General features: G+C 42.6%; 1 protein-coding gene across 2 annotated transcripts; it reads left to right on the top strand.

Annotated features, from left to right (window-relative positions):
• The first annotated feature begins 158 nt into the window (after positions 1 to 158).
• Positions 159 to 21,483, top strand: LOC115019200 (DNA-binding protein SATB2-like). Of its 2 annotated transcripts, XM_029448642.1 has the most exons (12): positions 159 to 238; positions 5,278 to 5,514; positions 7,097 to 7,282; positions 10,890 to 11,016; positions 11,453 to 11,576; positions 12,332 to 12,434; positions 13,894 to 13,944; positions 14,458 to 14,981; positions 15,096 to 15,308; positions 15,492 to 15,644; positions 16,930 to 17,121; positions 19,195 to 21,483. In XM_029448642.1, exons 2-12 carry the CDS (start codon positions 5,322 to 5,324, stop codon positions 19,843 to 19,845), a joined length of 2,517 nt encoding a protein of 838 aa, XP_029304502.1. In that variant the 5' UTR covers positions 159 to 238; positions 5,278 to 5,321; the 3' UTR covers positions 19,846 to 21,483. The 2 variants fall into 2 exon arrangements, with proteins under 2 accessions (XP_029304502.1, XP_029304508.1); XM_029448648.1 differs by lacking the exon at positions 16,930 to 17,121.
• Positions 21,484 to 21,548: the final 65 nt, after the last annotated feature.

The raw sequence follows: 21,548 nt of genomic DNA, 5'->3' as shown, positions 1-21,548 counted from the left end.
GCCATTGAGCGTTAACAATACTGTTTTTGTCACCGCCGTATTTGTCAGTGCTCATTGGTATAATATTGTCAATAGCGGTTCATTTGGCACACCTGAATCTCACTAAGCCATTATTAGCTTACTGTTATTAGCTGCAGCTGTGTTTGTCCTGCTGAGACGCGTCAGGTGAAGCTAATATCCGTAACGCTGCAGAGCGAAGGAAACACAGTTATAAAAGTCGAGACTTAAAACCAATAAAGTAAGTAATTACTTGTATATGTGCGCCGAATTTCCCAAAAGGTCCCAGAGACTTAGTCAGTATTTACAACATGTGTATATCTTTTGATAGTGAGTAATAAATAATGAACTAATTATTATTTGAGTGATATTTGAATGGAGTGCGAGACTGCATCTCAAGTTGTCAACTAGCTGCCTCAGCAATTGAGCCATAATATAATATAACATAATTAGCATTTCAGTAACAAAATTATGACTTAGTAATGTTATGTGATCGCATAATATGATCTGATATGGTAATAGAAAAATGTATTTAAGGCTAGCATGTGGTTTTAGCTAAGTCAACTATAATTATGATAAGGACAATACATATTATTATTCCCACAGTTTCATATGTAGGGGACCTAAATGTACTTATCTTACAGTATACAAGGAGTACAAACAAAAATTAAAAAAGCAAAGTCTAATTATAATGACATTTGCTTTTAGATAGTTCTCTGATATAATGTACAATGTCGTATTTAGATTTACCAAATGTAGACGGAGCCATTCTCGTATGTCAAAGTATCTGAAGGACTATGAATAACATTGATAAACTAAACTAAACATAAGCGGGGACAATGTTGTTGTCATTTGACCTAAATAGAAATATGTGGTGGTAGTTGTCAAAAATAGAGCCGTCACTTTCTCTATTGTTTTAAATGATGAACTTCGGTCCATGGCCATGAGAATACATTGATATTTAATATGCTGGAGTTAATGTACCTGAGCATGACAACATGTTTGGTGACTCTACTGTAAGCTAAGTTCGCCTCCGCTGGCATTAAATATGGTTGTTTGGCATCACTATACATTGCCGTAAGTATATTCGTAGCCTATTAAGAGTTTAGCTACTAATTGAAACAATTTGGTACAAGTGTGTTGAGTTTGAGCTCGCTGTGAGGCTCGTTGCTTTAAAGGTGCCTTGTGAAGTTTCCTTGTAAACAAACAAAAGTTTTGTTTCCAGCCAGTGTTACTCACGCATTGTGTGTATCCTTGAGATCTAACACATGTGATAAATGATTCCCCCTCCTCATAAAACCCTCAGTTTTGATGAGACAAATTAAACAGGGTCCCAGAGATTTTTACTTCTTGTGGTCTGTGTGTATGTGCTTGCGTGATGTCCTTGAATCCACTCAAGCACCCCTTGAGCCCCTTTTGTTTTTAAAGCAACTGGAAACTCTTCTCAGGGTCCAAATTTGGACCCTGCCCACAAACTTTTAGGTGTCACCCGACCCCAATAACTTCTTCTGAACTGGCCTATAGTAAAATTAAGCCCGTCCTACTGTAACTGTAACTTACTCAAGGACCCTGTAAACCCTCTCGAGGGCTCCTGGGTGTCATCAGACTCCACTTTAATATCTACTTACTAGAGAATTCAGTTAATTTAATTACAGTGAACACCTGAAGTCCCTTGAAGCTCTCTTAAAGACACTCAAGAGACCCCCTAAATTAGACCCTGCCGAGAGGTCTTCTGTGTGTTTCTATGTGAGTTGTCAGTCGGAGGCTACTGAGTGATTGTACATTTGGCCTCCATGTGTGCTGGTAAAGTCTGTGTTGGGAGTGTGTGGTCTCTTGGCTCTACACCCTCTGAATGTGTCTCTTGAAGTGGTTTCATGTGTGTGAACGAGTGAGTGAAAGACACTATTCATGCGTAACAACGTCTTCCCCCTGTATATGTGAAGGTATTTATATTAGCCTAGTAAATTAATAAATATGTTTTAAAAATGTTGATTTTTATAAAGCTCAAATGAAAGAGTGTAGTCTGAAGTCTTAATGTAGAAATATTTATTTTAGGCAAAACCAGAGAATTTTCTTTTTAATTCATTCACTAAATTCAACTCAGGATACGTAACCATACAGTTTATTTTTTATGGTGACGTAGACCTGCTGAACTTTAACTTCAGAATAAGAGACTTAGGGCGGTAAAGCCTCTTTAAATATATTGCAGTCTGTATGTACTGTATTAGTGCAGTGACACATTCGTATCGTGTTTGTTTCTCTGCACATTGGATTTAAAATTAAATCATATTTATTGTTAGGCCTGCAACTAATGATTATTTTTTTATCAAAATAGTTGCCGGTTATTTTTCTAATCAATCAATTTGCATTTAGATAGACTGTTAGTGATCTATAGGAGTCATCATATCTGATATGTGGCTGCATTGGACTTTCTCCCAGAAGACATTTTGACGTGTAAGAAAAGCACAGGTGTAAATATTTACATTAATTAGCTGCTTCAGTTTCAGGGTCGTGGTCTCACGGGGACACTTACACAGAACCATCGTTAAAGTTATTACTGATTTTCCTGCTTCAAGTCAAAATGTCTGCTGTGAAAAAGGCCAATGACGTGTGACATCAGCAGTAACTTCTCCAAGGTGACGCAGCCATCTTTACTTCCTGCTTGGGACTTTTGGTATTGTGACGGATTTGACAAGTTGAGGACGATCCGCTGTTTGGCCCTGAACACGCCTAAATATGTTTAGGGTCATCCCTGCTGTGTTGAGCTGCAACTGAGTCCTACAAATCTCCCAAAGACACATTTAAGGCTGAAAGTGAGCAAAACTGAGAGACCACCGTGTGCGTGTGTGTGTGTGTGTGTGTGTGTGTGTGTGTGTGTGTGTGTGTGTGTGATTTCACTCTGTGAGTGTCTTTCACCACAAGCCATCTTTCCTCCTCCACATGTCACGTCTCCTCATTAATGACTTAAACTGGTTAGGGAGAAAATATGAAGTAGGGAACGAGGCTGATTATAATCAATTGCCCCAAATATTCAAAAAATGTGTTTATTAAAAGCAGACCAAACACACACTGAAGGAGGGAACGCAGCAGTTTTTCTATTTATACATGTTTCCACCTTGCATTCCAGTTTCAGTTGGTCGTGATGTGATGCAGTATGTGACCTGATGTCGTGCTAAACAAACACTTTAATTGCCATTGTTTGTTTGTTTGTTTGTTGATTTGAGAAAATAACTTCGACACAAAGAAAGCATTTAGTTATTTTTCTCCCTGGGGTGAAAATGAGTCCCACCAGGGGAAACAGATTCTTTCTGTGGAAATTTCAGATGTTTTTTTTTGGTTTTGTTGGCCTTCGAGAAAACTCAGCAGTCATTAAATCAGTTTTTATGATAACGAGTTAATGGGTGAATTAGCAAAGTCAGCGTGGGAGCTGCAGCTGCACCCAGAGGGACAGAGATCAGCAGCAGCATCCACACGGTGGTCTTTAAGTAATAAAACTGCTTTTTAATTGTATATTGTTGAAAAACATTAGACATAGTGTCTGTAAAGCCGCCTGTTTCTGAAGGGAGGTTTTGAATGTGATTGTTGCCCACAAAATCTGCTTTTCAGACAATTTTAATCTCTCATTTGAAGTGTTAATAATTAATTTATACCCATTTTTAAAAATGTTTTTATTGTTTCATTTGTCAAAGTGTGTCCACAGTGTAGCATGGGCTTTATGGGTACCTAACGTGAGAGGAGGATCTGTCGTGGAGCTGTAGAACAAAGCAGTGACAGTACAGCACGTGTGTTGTTCACTTGCTTCCTTGCTCTTGTCTGATTGCCGGTGGAAGAGGAAGTGATTGGGTACCAATGCAGCTAAACTAGCATCTTCCCCCTGCTCCCAGTGTTTGTGCTAAGCTAGGCTAAACACATCCCAAGCTGTGCAAGCGAGACCCACAGAGATGAAATCGTTATCTGTCTTCGTGTGAGTTGTGACGGTTATATCACACGCTAGGTTGTTTTTTAACAAATCAATGAGTCTGAAGGCACATTCTGAAATACATTTAATCATATAGTGCCTCAGCTGAACGCAGTAAAGAGGGAGTTCCTTCTTCTCTATAAAGCACGGTGGGGGAGGGTGTCGTCGAGCTCCATACTGTGCGATTTTAATTTTTTTTGTCTTGTTTGTGTTGGACCGGCTTTTTTAACAGCAGCTATTAATTTTGCATGTGTGTTTTATTATAATCATGTGTCGCTTTTGGGTTCACATTTGTGTGTCGCTGCCGACTTTACAGTCATACCAGTGGAAACCACACACCGAGGGAAAACGGAGCAGAGAGAGCAGACTGCTCTCCCAAAGTTTATTTAGCCATGCATGATGCTGCAGGTTTCTGGGTTTCCTGTTCATATATATGTTTTGAGGCTTTGCTGAAATCTAAATATTTTTAAACTCCAGTTCTCTGACAGTAAACCAGTGCAAAGAAACCTTTTTATACTTTTAAAACCACATAGATGTAAACATTTAAGTCGACAGTGTTCACTTTTTTAATGCTTGTACTCTGGGTATAGAAGCCTCAGCAGATTTTCTTAAAAGTACAATCATATCTTGATTTAACAAACATAGTTGATGATAATACCGCCTCAATCATAAAAAAGACCAGCATGTTGACCGTTTTCTTTTTTCTTTTCATACAATAAAGTTAAATTCTGTGTTTCTTGAAGTTCCTGCCGGCAGTATACAGAGTGCATTGTCCTCGTGTTTCATACACTCCCTCGTGTCTGTCATTAAAACTCGTCGTTTACTCGAATGTGTCTAAACAGAGAATAATATACTCGTCTGTATTTAGTCTGAGTGAACGCCACTTGTTGACCTGTGATTCGTAACAGATGCCTGTGACTGTGAGTCTGTTGTGGTCGTCCCTGCCGCTCTTGTATGTGAACAACAAAGAAATGTATGAAAGACGATATACTTGATAAACAGTGTGTAGGTGCTTGTTTTTAGTTCAGAGTTTTCCATCGGGAGAGAGTCACAGATATAATAAGTGCAAACTCATCATCCTCAGCCTTCTCTAACTCAAATGTTAAACATTGTGATCATCTGTTTCCTTTTACGTCGGCGAAGTCAAACGATGTTATTCATGCTCCTATTGGGATCTGACATCAAAAACTTAACAGATGCTAAAGTCTACAATGCTTTTGCAATATGTAGTGTCTTTATTTTTAATTGTGTTCACGTCAAAAGAAGTGTCCTGACTGTGTTTCTTCTGAAGCACTAAAGCAAGTCCTTGTGTTTCCTCGCAGCTTCACACTCTGTGCTGGCTGCTCCTCCTGGAGGTTTCAGGGGGATGGAGCAGCGCGGAGGTGCAGGCAGGGGAACGCAGAGCCCCAGCCTTCGGGACAGCGCCAGCCCAGAGGACAGGGGGGAGAGCCCTGCCTCCAGCGGCCCCCCGACATGCAAGATGAGCCGCCTAGAGGTCAACGGCAGCCCAGCAGCTCCACGGACCAGACAGAACGGCACGCCGCTGAGACCACTGGGAGGTGGGCCGTTAACAGATTTACACACGCTTGCTTTATCATTTATAGTATTACAATGATTTATTAGTATATTTGGACTGAAGCTGCTGACAGATTCACTTTTTAAAATACAAAATGTGATATTATCGGTTATCTTATCGGCCTCGGCCATGAGAAGCAGAGAGTTATCGGTTATTGTATCGGCTAAAGAAAATCCATATCGTGCATCCACAGCTGTAAAACCTTCAGCCGCCTTTTGCTTGGTCATGGTGTGCTAAACATGGGTATGTATATAGATGCTGAAGTGTTAGCACAGGGCACAGAAATCCAGTCTACCAAGGACATGTGGATGATGTTGGTGACTTGTCTGTGGGTGGGTTGGCCTCACACACACACACACACACACACACATATACATGTACGCACGTATTTTATTGTTATTGCTGAGCAGAATGTACGCTCTAAAATACCAAACACAGAAAACACTCACGCACAAATGCCCATTATTCTCTCATGCAGTTGAGAACATCATTATGCATCATCACACAAACATTGTAACAGTACACACACACACACACACACACACACACACACACACACACACACACACACACGCGCGCACACACAGATTTTGGGCTGGGTTGCATCCCTCCACCCTTGCACTGAGTGGTTGGCTTATTGGCCGATAGCGTGCCTGATGCTGCTGTGGTTTGGCTCCGGCTGACGTGTCGCTGCCTCGTCAGGAGGAGGATTGATAGCTTGTTAATTAGCAGTTCCTGTGGGACAGAGCAGTGGACGGGATGGGTGTGAATGGTTCCAGGAGGAGCTCTCGGGACTTGCCCAATAACGAGTCTAGACCAACGCACTGGAATCGGTTTCACCGCTTTAGTTATGGCATCGCTCCTAAATTAGAAATATATAAAAAAATACATATGATGTAAAAAAAATAAAATGATATATATATATATATATATATATATATATATATATATATATATATATATATATATATAACAAGTCCTATTCATTGTGGTGTAATGTGTGGTGCAAACACAAATGCAGTTGTACAATCTTACACTGACTTACATTCACACTGGCAGCTGCCCAGTTTAACCAGAGCCTTGCACTGAGACCACCGAGGAGCTCTGCAGCACTACGTCACCGTGCAGAGAGAAAGTTGAGAAATGTTGCTGTCAGCTTTGGTTTCTGTAAGAATCCCTTTCACACAGATCCCATTCACATCACTGCGGCGTTGATTTGCCTGATTTGTGGAGGTTTTGTTAAAAAACAACAGTTCAGTTGCTCTGTGCCTCAGGAGCACCCTGACAGTAATGGCTGAACGAGTACAAAGGACCCCACATTCACTTTCTCTTGCAGAGCTCCACCCCAAATAAAAAGGCATAGGATTGTTTCTTCTCCCCTTTACATGAACATTTGACAACCCTGTCTTTAATGTATCTTAAAAAATGTGCAAAGTCTTATTAGGACGAGGGGAGAAACATTAACATTAACCAACTTCCACTACCTGGAAAGAGGACAGACTAAACATCCGCACACAGAGGTTTCAGCCTCTTCTCATGTAACTCTCTCTCCGTCTGTCTGCCAGGTTTGATGATCCCGGTCTACTGTGTGGTGGAGCATGCAGATGTGGGCGTAGCCGGTGACTGTGAGGGGCACGGCGACCGTCACGCTGAGTTTGTGTTGGTTCATAAGGATGTCCTCTTCACGCAGCTGGTCGAGACGGCACTGGCCGCTCTGGGATACTCACACAACTCAGCTGTGCAGGCAAGTGGTAAGTAGAGTCTGTGTGTGTGTGTGAGAGAGTGTGTGTGTGTGAGTGTGTGCAGGTGCATGTTCAAATCAATGCATTCAACTTTTAGGTTCTCTTACAGCTTTTTACAATTGCTAACAAGCTTTCACCTTTGTGCTCTCTACCTGCGTATAATAGACGAGATGAAAACCAATTCAGTTTCCTTTCACTGTAAACAACTCATAACACATAAAAGTGCTGCCAGTGATCAACAAGAAATCCAACACCTTTGGTTCCAAATGTGTAAAAATAAAATACACAAAGTAAAAAAGGCAATTGAACCCAAACATGCACCGTCCTGTTGGTATCTACACGATGTGCCTCCTCCTCGTCCAGACTTTATTCTTCCTCTCTCTGCTTCTGTGTTCTGGATCCACATCCAACATAATCAATCCAGAAAATCCTTTTTACTGTCATTTTCTATCTCCATGTAATTAAAAGAACTTCAACACCTGGTTATGTCTCTGATCAGCGACTGAAATCTGCTCAATGTCTCAGTCATCTGTTTATTCAAAAAATGCTTTATCAGCTTTTTCAATATAGATTCTGAGCAGCTGTAGTTGCAGACGCAAAGAGTTTATTATATTATCATATTTATATGTTTATTATAAAACTGTAATTTCAGTTAAATGAAACCACTTTTGATAATGTTCTCACCAAATAGTTAAAAGTGGACAAATTATTAATATAATCATCATTTCTCACATTTAACAAGTTTGTCTTATATTCAACTGGTTTTAAACCTTTGCAACCAACTGGACTGTCCCCAGAACGTAGCAGTCTAATTCTCTTAATCACATAAATGCGGCTGTTAATGAGTGGAGCTGTGTGTACTGCGTTCTGAGATGACCACACCCATCATGACCGAAGGGCTGATCTGAGGAAAACGTTTCTCTTTAGTCCTGAAATGATGCATCTTTCCAGTTATTCCTTCTTCTGGATTCAGATGTTTTAAATGCATCTTATGCATGAAAGAGGCTCATGTTTTATCCATAACTAGCAATGTGCTGTACTTGTGTTGACGTGCACTATCATTTAAGTTAATGTTCAAGAAATCCTGTTTGGAAATGATAGACGTCCTGCGACAATGAATATAAGTCAAACTGCAACCCTGTGTGACAATTCAAATATAACAATTATGTATTTTTAGAACATTAATGATTTATTACCACATTTCTTCACTGTGTCTTAAGCTGCACTTCCTCTCAACAGACTTGAATTTAAGTGAAAGCAACAATTCTCATGCAAAATGAATCCCTTTAATCCAGAATACAAACTATTTCTAAATAAAGTCTTAGTGGCAACTTTGGTAATCATTGCTCCATTAAGAAGATATTAAGGCTCCATGTTTTTAAGCATATTTGTTTGACATAGTGGTTTCCACTTCCTGTTCAGCTCCACCCACCTCCTCCTCGTAGAGTAATTACGTGGCAGCGAGATGAGGACGAACAGTGAACCTAAATCCGAGTTTCTGTGATGTCACATCCCTGTTGTTTTGCAGGTCATAGTTATTGACAACAACAAATGTATTATCATTTTAAAAGTACGAAATGTCATCAGCGTCTGCCTCTGTTCATCACATCTGGGAAACGCAGGAATCTAAACTCTTCCATTATTACATGTTAATGAGAAACATCTCATGTTTCACCCTTTCTTTGGTAATTGATGAGAAATTAATTATTTCCAGCAGCAGTTTAATAGAGTACGAGTGGTTTCCAGATGGGTGGGGTTTGCCACACGGGTACAATGAGTACGGAAATGTTGAGACGATCACAGAAAAGGTATTTACCAAGAAGGTATTTTAAAGATAAAGCTGTCTGCTTCCCTCCTATCTCCATCTCCACCTGGCGGCACGAAGGTCAAACCAAACACTGCGTCTGTATCTGTGCGTGTCAGAGCGCCACCAAAACCTTTTTTCTCATCATTATAAGATCAAAACAAGAAGGCAGACAACATCCAGTCAACCATGAAACAACAATCTACACACACATACATACACGCACACACACACACACACACACACACAGAGCAGGGCAGTTTGACATTCCTGGTGTGTCCCGTAAACACAGGGCACACTAACCAAGTGGCCGACGCCCTGCGACCCCCCTCGCCTCTCCCAAATGTCTAGGTTTTGTTCTGAGAAATGAGCATTTTCTTTTCAAATAAATAATTTTTGGCTGTAGTCATGCATTTTTCCGCCAGTGTGGTCACAACCAAAATTATACAGAGTCTCTTCTATTTTCTTCTGCCATTGAATTGCATCTTGCATAACTTTGGCTGGACAAGTATTTTTAAACTCTTAACTGGCACAGGGGGGTTTCTTTAATTAACTTGCACATTATGGCTAATTAAAAAGAAGCTATTTCTTATTTAGGGTATATGGTTACTGCTCTGGATTTAACATGGGCTTAGGTAAAAACCTGAGCACAAGAAATCTAACTAAATTTAACTTAAGGCCGTGTTTTGGGAAGCTTTCACTGATATTACTCACTTAGAAATAAACATTTACCGTATTGCAAACCACCAGAAGTTCCCAGAAACAACCTAAAACTTATTTTCAGAAACATACTTGCACTTAGGACAAAATCCCTCCAAAAAAAAAGATTGTTTTAAATGCTCTCTCTTGACAGCATGTGAAGTTAATCATTAGTTTCAGTCATTACTTGCTCATGTCTGTAATTCTGAGATGGGCAGGTTGTCCCAAAGACCGTGCAAGGCAGAGAGAGACTTTAATTTTGTACATTTATGCCTCGTTTCTATATTTGAATAATATTATTTGGCATTTTTGCACTGCAACATCTTGTTCCTTAGTGACCAACATGATACAATCAGCAGAAAGTATTGGCTAAAATGATAGATAAAGATGTTTAACCCTAAAATATTAATCTGCACTGACAACAATGTTTTTTTACTTCTGTCATCTAATATAATTTGGACCAGGAAGAGTTTTAAAATGTAAAAAGATCTGTGGATTCATATCAGTAACCGGTCGATGGAGCGTATTAACAATCGTTTCAAGTCAGCTGCAGGACACTAACTGGCAGTTATGAGAATAAATATTATTGTGTCAGACAGGAGAACAATGAGCTCACAGTGTTTATTCAGTGCATCTCTTTAACAGCCTGCTTCGCTCTTTAATGTTGAGCTGATTTTGCATTTCTCCTCTGATTAATCAACTGTGGAGTCCCAAGAGAGCAGCCTTTGTTCTTTTGCCCCTATCACCACCATCCTCGTGCAATGAAGACACCGTACACACACACAAGATTGAGGCTGGCAGGCCAAGGCCAGGCAGGGTCTGTGTTTGATTTAGCAGATCCTAACGCGATTAGGCCTGTTTAGATTTGCACTTCCAGTCACGGTTGTTGGAAGGCCAGGGGAATGTTGAACCCAGGATGATGCTCCAAGACTCTTAGACTCTGCGCCCCGACACACACAGCACAACACACACGCAGGTTCGATTTACAACGATAAGAAAACGCAAGAACATGGAAAGCAGAAATCTGACGGCCAATAGAATATTCTTATTTTAAGTCCGAACACATGCTTTAATTCTGGATTTGTTGTCCTCTTGTTTGTTTGTGTTCTCCAGGCATCATCAAAGTGGGCCAGTGGAAGCCGATGCCCATCCACTACCTGACAGACGCTCCAGAGGCCACAGTGGCCGACATGCTGCTGGACGTTTACCACATGGTCACACTGCGGATCCTGCTGCACAGGTTGGCATGGTTCAGATTATATGGGATTATGAACAATATTGGCTTTTTGAACTCAAGCTGCTAGTTGCATTCCCAATAGGTGCATATTTCTGTTTTTGCAGACTTGTTAGTGACTTTGCAGTAATGAAGCTGCTGAGACGCAACTTGGTGTGTAGGATTACTGTCCATCAGTAGACATATGTAGCTTCTTTTGTAGGAAAATATGTTTCTAACAATCGTTTTTGGAAGGTTGTGAATCTTGATTCTTATTTGAATCAAACTCTGAACAGGCCCAAAATACTTCTTTGTGATATAACTGAGTTAATAACCTTAAACTAACTTTAAATACACAGTGTTTTAATGATAGTAGGTTGCTGTTTGATTTGACCAATGTGACAGCTTTAAGTGAATGAACGTTTGATCCGGTGAATAATAACAAAGCCTTTCACGTGTGCAGCTATGCGCGGCTTGAGGAGCTGCCATCAGAGCAGTGGACCCACGCCACAGTGAGGAAGGCCCTCAAAGAGCTGCTCAGAGACAGCAACCAGAGCGCGCTGGCCAAGGAGTGTCCCCTCTCCCAGGTGTGTTCTCAACGGCACCACAGCTGCAGAAAATACGGAGATAGAGAGAGTCTCAGAGATAAATGTGAATCTGGGTCTGATTCTGCCACACACACACACACACACACACACTCACACACACACTCTAAGTATTTTCTCTAAACACATGTGGTTTCATCATCAGTTCACCGCACACTTAGTGCACTGTGTAATCTCTCTCTCCCACACACACACACACACACAAGTATTGATACCGTCCCATGGGAAAGGATGCGAACACGCACACTTCAATTATCCTGCTCACACACCCTGCAGTCATTAGACTTGAGAGTGTGTCATTTTGACTTGTGATTTATACACAGGACTTAGTCATGATGTAATTAGTGATTAGGGGAAGTGTGTGGGTGGTGTGTGTTTGCAGCCTGACTCATGTGAGTTTTAATCCACCGTGTTTCCCATGTTGAGCTTTCGCTACACATGTACACTCGAGTGCATCTCCTGCTCTGTACAAGTGACCACAGTGCATGCTGGGAAAGGGCGTGTGGATGAAGAGTTTTAATAAATGAAAAGAGATTTCTCATTTTCTGTAAGAAAAGCTCATCACAGTCTCACGACGCTGCCACTCCCAGGCTTCTCGTGAGCGGACTCTTGAATCGTTTAAAAAAGGAGATTATGTCGTCCTAATTCCATCCGAAGAGCAATAATCAATGTTTGTGTTCGCTGCACCATCACGGTTACTTTTGTCTAAGCAACTGTATTTTTGTTCCTTCTGTCAGAGTATGATCTCAGCGATACTGAACAGTTCCTACTACATCAACGTCTCCACCTCTAAATGCCAGGAGTTTGGACGTTGGTACAAGAGGTACAAGCGCATCAAAGGTAACTCTCACACCTCACTTATCTATAAAGCCTGAAGCAACTGAGCACACACGAAGAGAGCCCCCACTCTTTTCTGAACCAGTGCATTTTCATCGACGTGTTTCCCCAAAAACTGCCCTTGAGCAAGGCACTGGGTGTCACGCAACAGCTAATGTACGAGCACTTAGTCTTCAGGGTGATGGTGCCATTTGCACGACCCCTTAATTCAAGTCTAATTAATCTTCCTGGCATGAAGTGAAGATTGTAACCCCTGAATTGGTGCCCACAGCTGAACAGAAATCTGTATTTTATAATTCCGACGCACACATGGATGAAAGACTCTGTGCTATCCGATTGCAATCATCGCGGTGCATTGTGTTCACAGTAATCTGCGCCGTCTGTCGCAGGTGTCGCTTCACTTCGGCGGTAGCTTAATGTTCAGTAACTCCCATTTTAATTGTCTGTCCATCTGTGAGCTGATGCAGTTTGATGAGACGTGTTTCCCCCGAGAAATTCTCCCACCTTGTTAAAAACTTTCACAGTTTTAGTGACCAGCTCTCTACACCTCAACTGTTTAGCTGTTTGTTCACCTCATGTTGCTTTAAAAGAAACTTGTAAATGTGGAGACTGTCAGAGCTCTTTGTTAAGCTGACAGTCACTGCTAATCACAACTCGACTTAATATGACTCACCTGCCTGGCTGCCTTTTCTGTTTTTGTGAGTTCGTTTCTTTAAATGTGATGCTTTAAGGAAGTTTTCCATTCTTCTGTCCACCCCCCGTGTGTGTGTCGGCCTGTATGTGTCCAATCTGCTGCATGAGACGTCTGTCACTGACAGCTCTCAGCAGGAAGGAACTGTCACACATGGTTTGCATTAATGTCACCCTTAATACACATGACAAAACTAAATGCTCTTAACTCCTAATGGGAAACAGCAGCAACCCCCAACACACACACAAGCCACCAAAACCCAGGAGTAAGAGCTCTTCTTACACTTATTATACACGCGCACACACACACACACACACACACACACACGCACACACTGGGAAGGTAAAAATCTGAAGCCCTGCCAAACCTCACTCCAACTTTTATTCCCCTAATAACCTAAAATGTGACTCTCAACCAAACCCAGCAGAAGCTTAATAAGAAGCAGATTTGTGTGGAGAGGAGCAGAGAGGCCGTTAAAATCCAGGAGAAGAGAAAAGTTCAATGCAGCGATAAAGAGAAAACATTCTTCACTCATTTGATCTGATGTGGGGAACGTGGAGACGATAAGGGGAAATATGACTCCAGTGTCCCAAACCAAAGACTTTGTGGTTACGAGATGAACCACTAAGAAACTACACATCGTGTGTGTGTGTGTGTGTGTGTGTGTGTGTGTGTGTGTGTGTGTGTGTGTGTGTGTGTGTGTGTGTGTGTGTGTGTGTGTGTGTGTGTGTGTGTGTGTGTATACTTACTGCTCTGATATTTCCCCCTCAGGTGAATACATTGACAAGATGTGGTCAGCACAGGACAAATCAGATATTAAAGGTATGTTCATCTTTTCATGATGACTTCCTCGTGACACAAAGCACCTTGTGAGCACGTACATCCATGTACCGTGGCACCAGTGTTCATGCTGGCTGCTATTTTAAATTCAGCCTTACGCTTTAGATGAACATGCTTATTAGATAAAGTCACATTTTAGTCATTTTTATTATACATAGCTTTAGTCGACGACGACTCAAAACATTTTTAAAGTCCTTTTTTAGTCATCAGATTATATTGAACATTGCCGTCAACCTGGCGTTTAAGTGTGTGTGTGTGTGTGTGTGTTGTGTGTGTGTGTGTGTGTGTGTGGTGTGTGGTGTGTGGTGTGTGTGTGTGTGTGTGTGTGTGACAGAGAGAGAAGTCACAGACTTGAGATTTAGGATTATGGTTATATTCATTTTTGTGCATGTTGAGGTTTAGGGGTCAGATTTGGGTTATGAAACAAATGTAATCAATAAAATCATCTTCTGAAGTATATTAATGTATGTGTGTTTGTTGTGTGTGTGTGTACAGTGGAGAGGGATTTGGACCTGAGCGTCCTCAGCCAGCGTCCTCCCTCTCTCTTACCCTCCCCCAACCATTTGGGCGGCCCTGGAGCTCTGTCCATTAAGAGTGGCCTCAGTGACTCTCAAACCTCCACCCAGCCCCTCTGTCTGCCTCACCTCGCCAGCCAGCAACACCCCGGTGCCCCGCTGCGTCCCCAGGGTCCACCTTTCCTGGGCCACAGCGGGCTCCTGTCCCCCCAGCTCTCCCCTCAGCTCGTCCGTCAGCAGCTCACCATGGCCCACCTCATCAACCAGCAGCTAGCCGTCAGCCGCCTGCTCGCACACCAGCACCCACAGGGAATCAACCAGCAGTTTCTCCACCACCCGCCCATCTCCCGGATCTGCAAGGGCCCCGGGGGCGGCACTGAGTCCGGCCTCAACTGCTCAGGGGCCGAAGTCTCCTTCGGCATTTACCAGCAAGTGAGGAACGAGCTGAAGAGGGCCAGCATTTCTCAGGCGGTGTTCGCCCGTGTGGCGTTTAACCGCACACAGGTAAACTGAAATATAACAATCTTATTATTCACCAGACATGATGCAATAACGCTAACGTTAATGCTTACCCCTGTGTGTGTGTGTGTGTGTGTGTGTGTGTGTGTGTGGCTGCAGGGCCTGCTCTCAGAGATCCTTCGTAAGGAGGAGGATCCTCGCTCGGCCTCACAGTCGCTGCTGGTCAACCTGAAGGCCATGCAGAACTTCCTCATTCTGCCAGAGGGCGAGCGAGACCGCATCTACCAGGAAGAGAGAGAGAGGAGCGCCAACTCCAACCACAACCTCGCCACCAACCACATCCCTAACACCAACACACACAGACTCCCACAGGTACACACACGCACAGGACTGACTGTTTAGAGCCTAAAATGTGAAGTTCAGTCATAATGTCAGTCTTTTCTTTGTATGGAATAAATGATCCTCTTTTTAAATCTTAACTTCTAAATGCAACCGTGCGATTTGTAAAAAAAAAAAAAAAACCTAATCTCAGTTTGTGTGTCTCGCTCTGTGCAGACAAAGTGCAGCATGTCTGCTCCAGAGCTGCCGTTGAAGCTGGACTCGCTGGTGAACATCTCGTCAGGCATCTATGATGAGATCCAACAGGAGATGAAGAGAGCGAAGGTCTCCCAGGCTCTGTTCGCCAAGGTGGCTGCCAATAAAAGTCAGGTCAGTCTCAAAGAAACAAGAAATCCACCCCTTGATATTATTATATCACTCTAACTATATGAATGGGCTGCAAAAACAACTCCGCACACGAGCCTCCTGTAATACATCCGTGTACACAGTTCCTGCTGAGTTGATGATGTTTGAAGGAGTTGATGAGTGTGTAACATGCAGGTGTGTGACTGTGTGTGTGGGCGTGTGGGGGATCTGATTACCCGCTGTGGCATACCATCATGTCTCCATCCTCAGATAAACAATGCGGCTGATGGAAGGTGCGATCAAAGTCTGCACTGGAGGGAGAGAAGAGGTGGGAGACAAAGACAGGAAGACGATGAATTCAAAACCAGTTTAAACGGCTTTTACTTTTTAGTTTTTCCCAAACTTTATGCGTATCATTTAATACCAACAAAGATAGAAAAGGTTTGAGAGTGTGTGTTGTATGAGAGACACTTAAGGATGCTAAATAGTCTGAAATGATAAAGCAGTAAATGGATGAAGGGGAGACACAGTGGAGAAGGTGGAACAGAAGGATGCAAGACGGAGGAAAAGATAGACAAGATGACGGAGAGATGATCACATTATTACCATTAATTTCCAGGCTGAAGGCTGCGCATAAACAACAGCTGGTGGCAGATCCTGGGTCAGCCTAGCAGAGATAATCTAATCTTCACAAACACACACACTTGCAGACACTCACTGCTCCCCTCAGACTTTCCTTTCCTGATTTTCTTTTTATTTCTTCTCTTCGGGAACAACTTCTATTCTGTTTTACTCGAACGCAAAAAATATATTTATTTTAGAATTTAAATATATGGTAAATACACAAAGGTAAACTTTAGTTATTAGCATTAACAATTAGACTCTGAGGAGCACGATACGAGTCAATGTTTTAACCCCATTCCAACCAAACGTATCGATGTATCCACAGAGCCAACAAATGTGCTGAGTTAGACATGTTAGCATGAGATGCACATCATTCAGTCCAACTGATTTTAGAAGAGCATATATAAACACAGCAGAGTGACATTAACCCGGCAGTGATGGAAACCACAGCCACACACAGCCTGGCAGTCTGCTCCAAACATACACAGAACAAACACATGCATCAAGTGAAGCCTAAGCTTTTCAAATACCCCCCCCCCCCCTGCTTACAGGACGAAAAAACAAACTAAATCCGCCACAAAAAGCTTTCTGGAACAAAACTCGTCATCACAATTGAAGGACTTTTACAAAAAAAAGTAATCAAATCATCGTATATTGAGTAATTAAGCACCTAAATCTCCTCCAGGGCTGGCTGTGTGAGCTGCTCAGGTGGAAAGAGAGCCCGAGCCCAGACAACCGCACACTGTGGGAGAACCTGTGCACCATCAGGAGGTTCCTGGCGTTATCGCAGGCCGATAGAGATCAGGTCTACGAAGAGGAGTCGAGGCAGCAGCACAGCGAGCGGCTCCACACCGTCCTGCACATCCCAGACCAGCAGGTACAAACATGCAGCCAGATCTACCAGGAAGTTCGGTTTTTTTTTTTTGTCCCACTACAAGGCCCATGTAGTTCCGGATCATTAGTTTTTTTAAATCAATCAGGGGGTTTATCTGTGGTCATTTGAAGATTAAAACTGCTGAAACTGTGACTGGAAAGGAAAATAATCTGTGTGAAAATGAGATAAAAACAAAACAAAACACAAAACCGCTCTCAACCACACTGCAGCCATGTGCGAGAAAAAGACACATCAAAGTGTTTTATGAGTGAGAAAATGTGAACACCAGCATTTCTTCATGTGCTGTTTAGAAGAGTTTGGTCTGTCGGATCCCACCACCTGCTCTTCTCAGCAGCCCTCCTCTTTGTCTTATTTGTGTCCCATAAGTCATTGAAAATAGAATTGGTAAATGACCAGCCCACACATTTCCTGCTCCTCCATCCCACCCTCTCCCCGAAACCAAAATGCTCTCCAGTCTGGCCCTAACCTCAATATTATTCAGAACATTCCCTGTAATTATTGAAGCAGAGAAAAAGGAATTGCCATTATCTTTATTTAGGTCCTTTAATTTTGATGGACCACAGATTTATGGTGTTGGATTCCTGTGTTTGGGTGTGCGGGCCGCCCCACCCTGTTAATAAGCTCTAGTAGTGTGGTTGTTTGTGTGATGAAGTTGGGAGTTTAGAGTGCATATTGACGGGTGATGGAAGCTGGCCAATGACACTTCGGCTTGTACTACATTTCCCATAATGACTCTTCAGACGGGCACTGAAAGAGGAGCAGGTTCACTTATTACTGCGGTGATGGGGAGCTTAAGATCTATATTTGACTTAGACAACATGTGGCATGTTCACAAAGCTGTAATGTCTCCACATCCACTCGTTGTCTTGAACCCACGCCTTTGTCTCGTTCTCTGGGACTTTTATACGGTCGCATAACCACATGTCCCCTACATAAATACCATATTATTATGGGGGGATTATGAGACAAAGGGCCCCCTGGCACAGACGAGCTAAAGGCCCCACCACCTCTCCAACATAGAAGCACGACAGGAAGACTTTGTAGTTGTTGATTTGTGTCTCTTTGTAGCCCTGAGGCATCTCTCTGTGGTTTTGTTGTTATTTTGTTTGTCTTTTTTGAGTCTCGTTCTAGTTTTTCGTATCTGTTTGTAGTCGTTTGTGTCTCTTTTGAGTGACATTTTGCAGGTGAAGGCCAGGGGGGGGCCCCTGACACTTTGGGCCCCTGGGCCCTTTGCCCGGTAGGTCCCGTTCAGTAATCCAACCGTGCATATTATACAATTATCAAAAGAATACAGAGAAATAACTCCGTTTGCATTAGGAAGGTGGTGCACTGAAACTGTTTAACAGCTTCAAAATGATCTTTGCTGTGTGCAGACGCTCGGACGACAAACACACTTAATATGGTAAAAGTTTAAACATTTGTTTGCTACATTTCCTACTTTTTTAAATTTACAAGTACAAACGTGTTTTTTTAATGCTCATATGAGGTCCCTGTGGTGTCCCCAAGTGATCATTTAGTTTGTTATTCATCAAGTCAGCCATGCCACATGCATTTTTAAAACAACACTATAAATGCCTGACAAATAAGACCGTTACCAAGGAGACTGTCAAACTCCACCAACCTCTGCAGTGCATCTTACAAAGTGAACTGAAAAAAGACGGCGAGCAACAGTTTATCAGCTGTGGCCCTTCTGAGAAACGCAGCACTTAAATCCCACCAGTGTTTCAGTCCGGGCTCCACATTGATCTCATTTCTTTACCGCCATCATTTCTGATTCTGACAACTAAAGGTTCACTTACTCGCTTCTTCTGGACTTTCAACATCTCATGATCTTCAGTGAGTGGGGTTTGCATGGATATGGCTCACGTGGAGATATATAGTCTATGGGGAAAGAAGATGACCCGTAACATATGCTGATTATGACCATGAGCGATAAAAAAGAAACTGACAATCAAGGTCAAGAATGAACTTTCATGCTCATTGATGATCTTTCAAATGCTCGTAGTAACATCTTTATACATACAAATATGTAAAAGTTTAATCTTTCCTTTACAGGTGCTCCACAGACAGCCCCTGCCACCTCTCACCACTCCATCTCCCATCCATGAAGAGCCACAGCCCATCCCGTTACTGGTCTTGCATGGCTCAGAAGACGGGCCGCAGCGTGTGATGAGCCCCGTCCTTGGAGGGGGAGGACCAAAGAAGGCCCGCTCACGGACGCGGATTTCCCTTGAGGCTCTGGGAACCCTGCAGAGCTTCATCGGCGACGTGGGACTCTACCCCGACCAGGAGGCCATCCACACCCTGTCCGCCCAGCTGGATCTACCCAAGCACACCATCGTCAAGTTCTTCCAGAATCAGCGCTACAACGTCAAGCACCACAACCAGGTCAGAGAGCCCGTCCCCGGGGAGGACGACCGGGAGAGCTCCAGTCCCAGCGAGGGGGGCGTCTGCACGGCGGAGAGTCGAAGGGAGGAGAGTCGAGGGGAGGAGGGTCTCTCTGCGTCTGAGGAGTCGAGCGAGGACGGGAGAGGATCGGTGGAGGTGTTCAGAACAGAGGGAGGAGACGGAGGAGAAGAAAGAGATGTGGAAATGGAGACGGAGAAGGAAGAAGGGGATGATGGGAAAGCCTCAGGGCCAGCGACTTCCTCCCTGTCCCCCTACAGCAGCCTGGACAGCCCCCACTCTGCAGAGCAGCAGAGATAACAGCAGAGAAACATTAAGGACACCATCAAACTGTGAAGGCCACACACAGACGACCTGTGAATAAACACACACACTTTCATCACCTTTACCAGAGCTGGTGATCAGAGCTCGTTAATATCTGAAGAACTGTGGAAAGAAATATTTAAATTTAAGGTTTGAGTGAAAGAGGATCGAAGGTACGACCACTGCCTTCAGATACTTCCTGTATTTTTAGTTTGATGCTGCCCGTAGACGAGATTTGGTATTGATATTTGATCGTCACTAAATGCTGAAACACAGTTTTGAGTTGGGTTACCTGTTCTTTAAAGTGGCATCTCCAGAACACCTCTCTAGGCTTTAAAGCTGACGTATCTCAAACTCCTCCTGCAGCACAATCCTCTTCTCAAAGTTCTGTCTAAGTATTACTAGGTACGCAGCTTCTTCTAAAATCTAAATGCAATAGTGCACCATGGAGGTTGCGTATTAGCTATAATGATGAAACTGATCATGTGCATGGACAGAGGAGAAGTTGATAATGCAGCACGAGTGATTTGAGACGTTTTGGATCTTCAGACAACTTTTGAAGCTCACAAGGATTCATGTTTATTTATGTACGTTTTTTGTTTCTGATGTTTTCAGGTTAAGTTTTTGATGCTCTTCAGATAAAGCGAGGGAGGTTTACGTGCACACGTAATTGAGTTTTTGAGAAGAAATGCCGCAAGTATTAGATTCAGTCTCTCTTTTAAAGTCAACCTTGAGGAACATTTGAGTCCCGCTGTGACTCACAAGCTCCACGGATGCTATAAAATGAACAAACCTGCCAACTTTACAAACTCAGCGCACTAAAGTTTCTGAGTAAAATCCTCCTAAACCTCACAGGAGTTAATTTCCTGGTATTAGAAATCAACACTTTGGGAAGCTGAAGTCGTGGGAACACTTTGCTCATATTGTCTGTCAGTGAGATCCAATCGTATTGGGACCCAGAACAAACACACTGACAGTAGCAGTCGTACCTCATGAGTCGGGCTTTCACGTGTGGGGGGGGGCCTGCAGGGCAATAACACTTCACCTCCACCCAAACTGAAGCAAATGTCTTTATTCAATAAATAAATCTGCTTCATCAACTGAGCTCTTTGTGAAACTCCAGCCTTTACTGACAGTGAGTCAGTTCCACACTACCCTCCTATTAATATTTATTACTAACTTTATATTAACTAAAATCTGAGTATTATTGTTGTAATTAGAGTTTTGTTATTATTTTCTTTGATGTGACTGAAGGTCTGTGTAAATGTGACTAGAAAGAGGACGAGCAAATCTGAAGAACTCAGTGTTACAGCTTTACGTTTTTATGATTCTTTATTCACGGTTTCTAAAACAGACTGGAAGAGAAATGATCCGACATGAAACACTTTTGTTTTTTTAGTGGACATTTATGTATATTAAATCTTGTCATCATATGTGGGACGCAACCACTGTCACTGACACTGTTTAGTGTAACTTGTGCCACAAAGGAACAGGGTATGGAAACACGTTAACATTTCAGTTTGACAATCATCTCTCCCGGATGGAGCACAAAACGTTTCTGATTTGTTCCACTTTGATGTTTAAACATTGTTCTTTGATTCTGTTGTGGGCAGGACATGACATCTGATAAAACTTTTCCAAAGTATTGTCTGTGTGAAAAGTTTACCCTGTTTGTCTTTTGAAAGCCGGTCGCAGCAGCG

This window comes from Cottoperca gobio, chromosome 2, assembly GCF_900634415.1.
Source record: "Cottoperca gobio chromosome 2, fCotGob3.1, whole genome shotgun sequence".
Lineage (NCBI taxonomy): Eukaryota > Metazoa > Chordata > Actinopteri > Perciformes > Bovichtidae > Cottoperca > Cottoperca gobio.
The sequence above is the reverse complement of the archived record's forward strand: the minus strand, read 5'-3'. Positions and strand labels throughout refer to the sequence as shown.

Bases quoted from the DNA above. Each gene is read 5' to 3' on its own strand.
- LOC115019200 (XM_029448642.1), top strand. From the start codon at position 5,322: ATGGAGCAGCGCGGAGGTGCAGGCAGGGGAACGCAGAGCCCCAGCCTT. The intron at 7,283-10,889 runs GTAAGTAGAGTC...TGTGTTCTCCAG, and splicing joins CTCAGCTGTGCAGGCAAGTG to GCATCATCAAAGTGGGCCAG. The intron at 12,435-13,893 runs GTAACTCTCACA...TTTCCCCCTCAG, and splicing joins GAGGTACAAGCGCATCAAAG to GTGAATACATTGACAAGATG.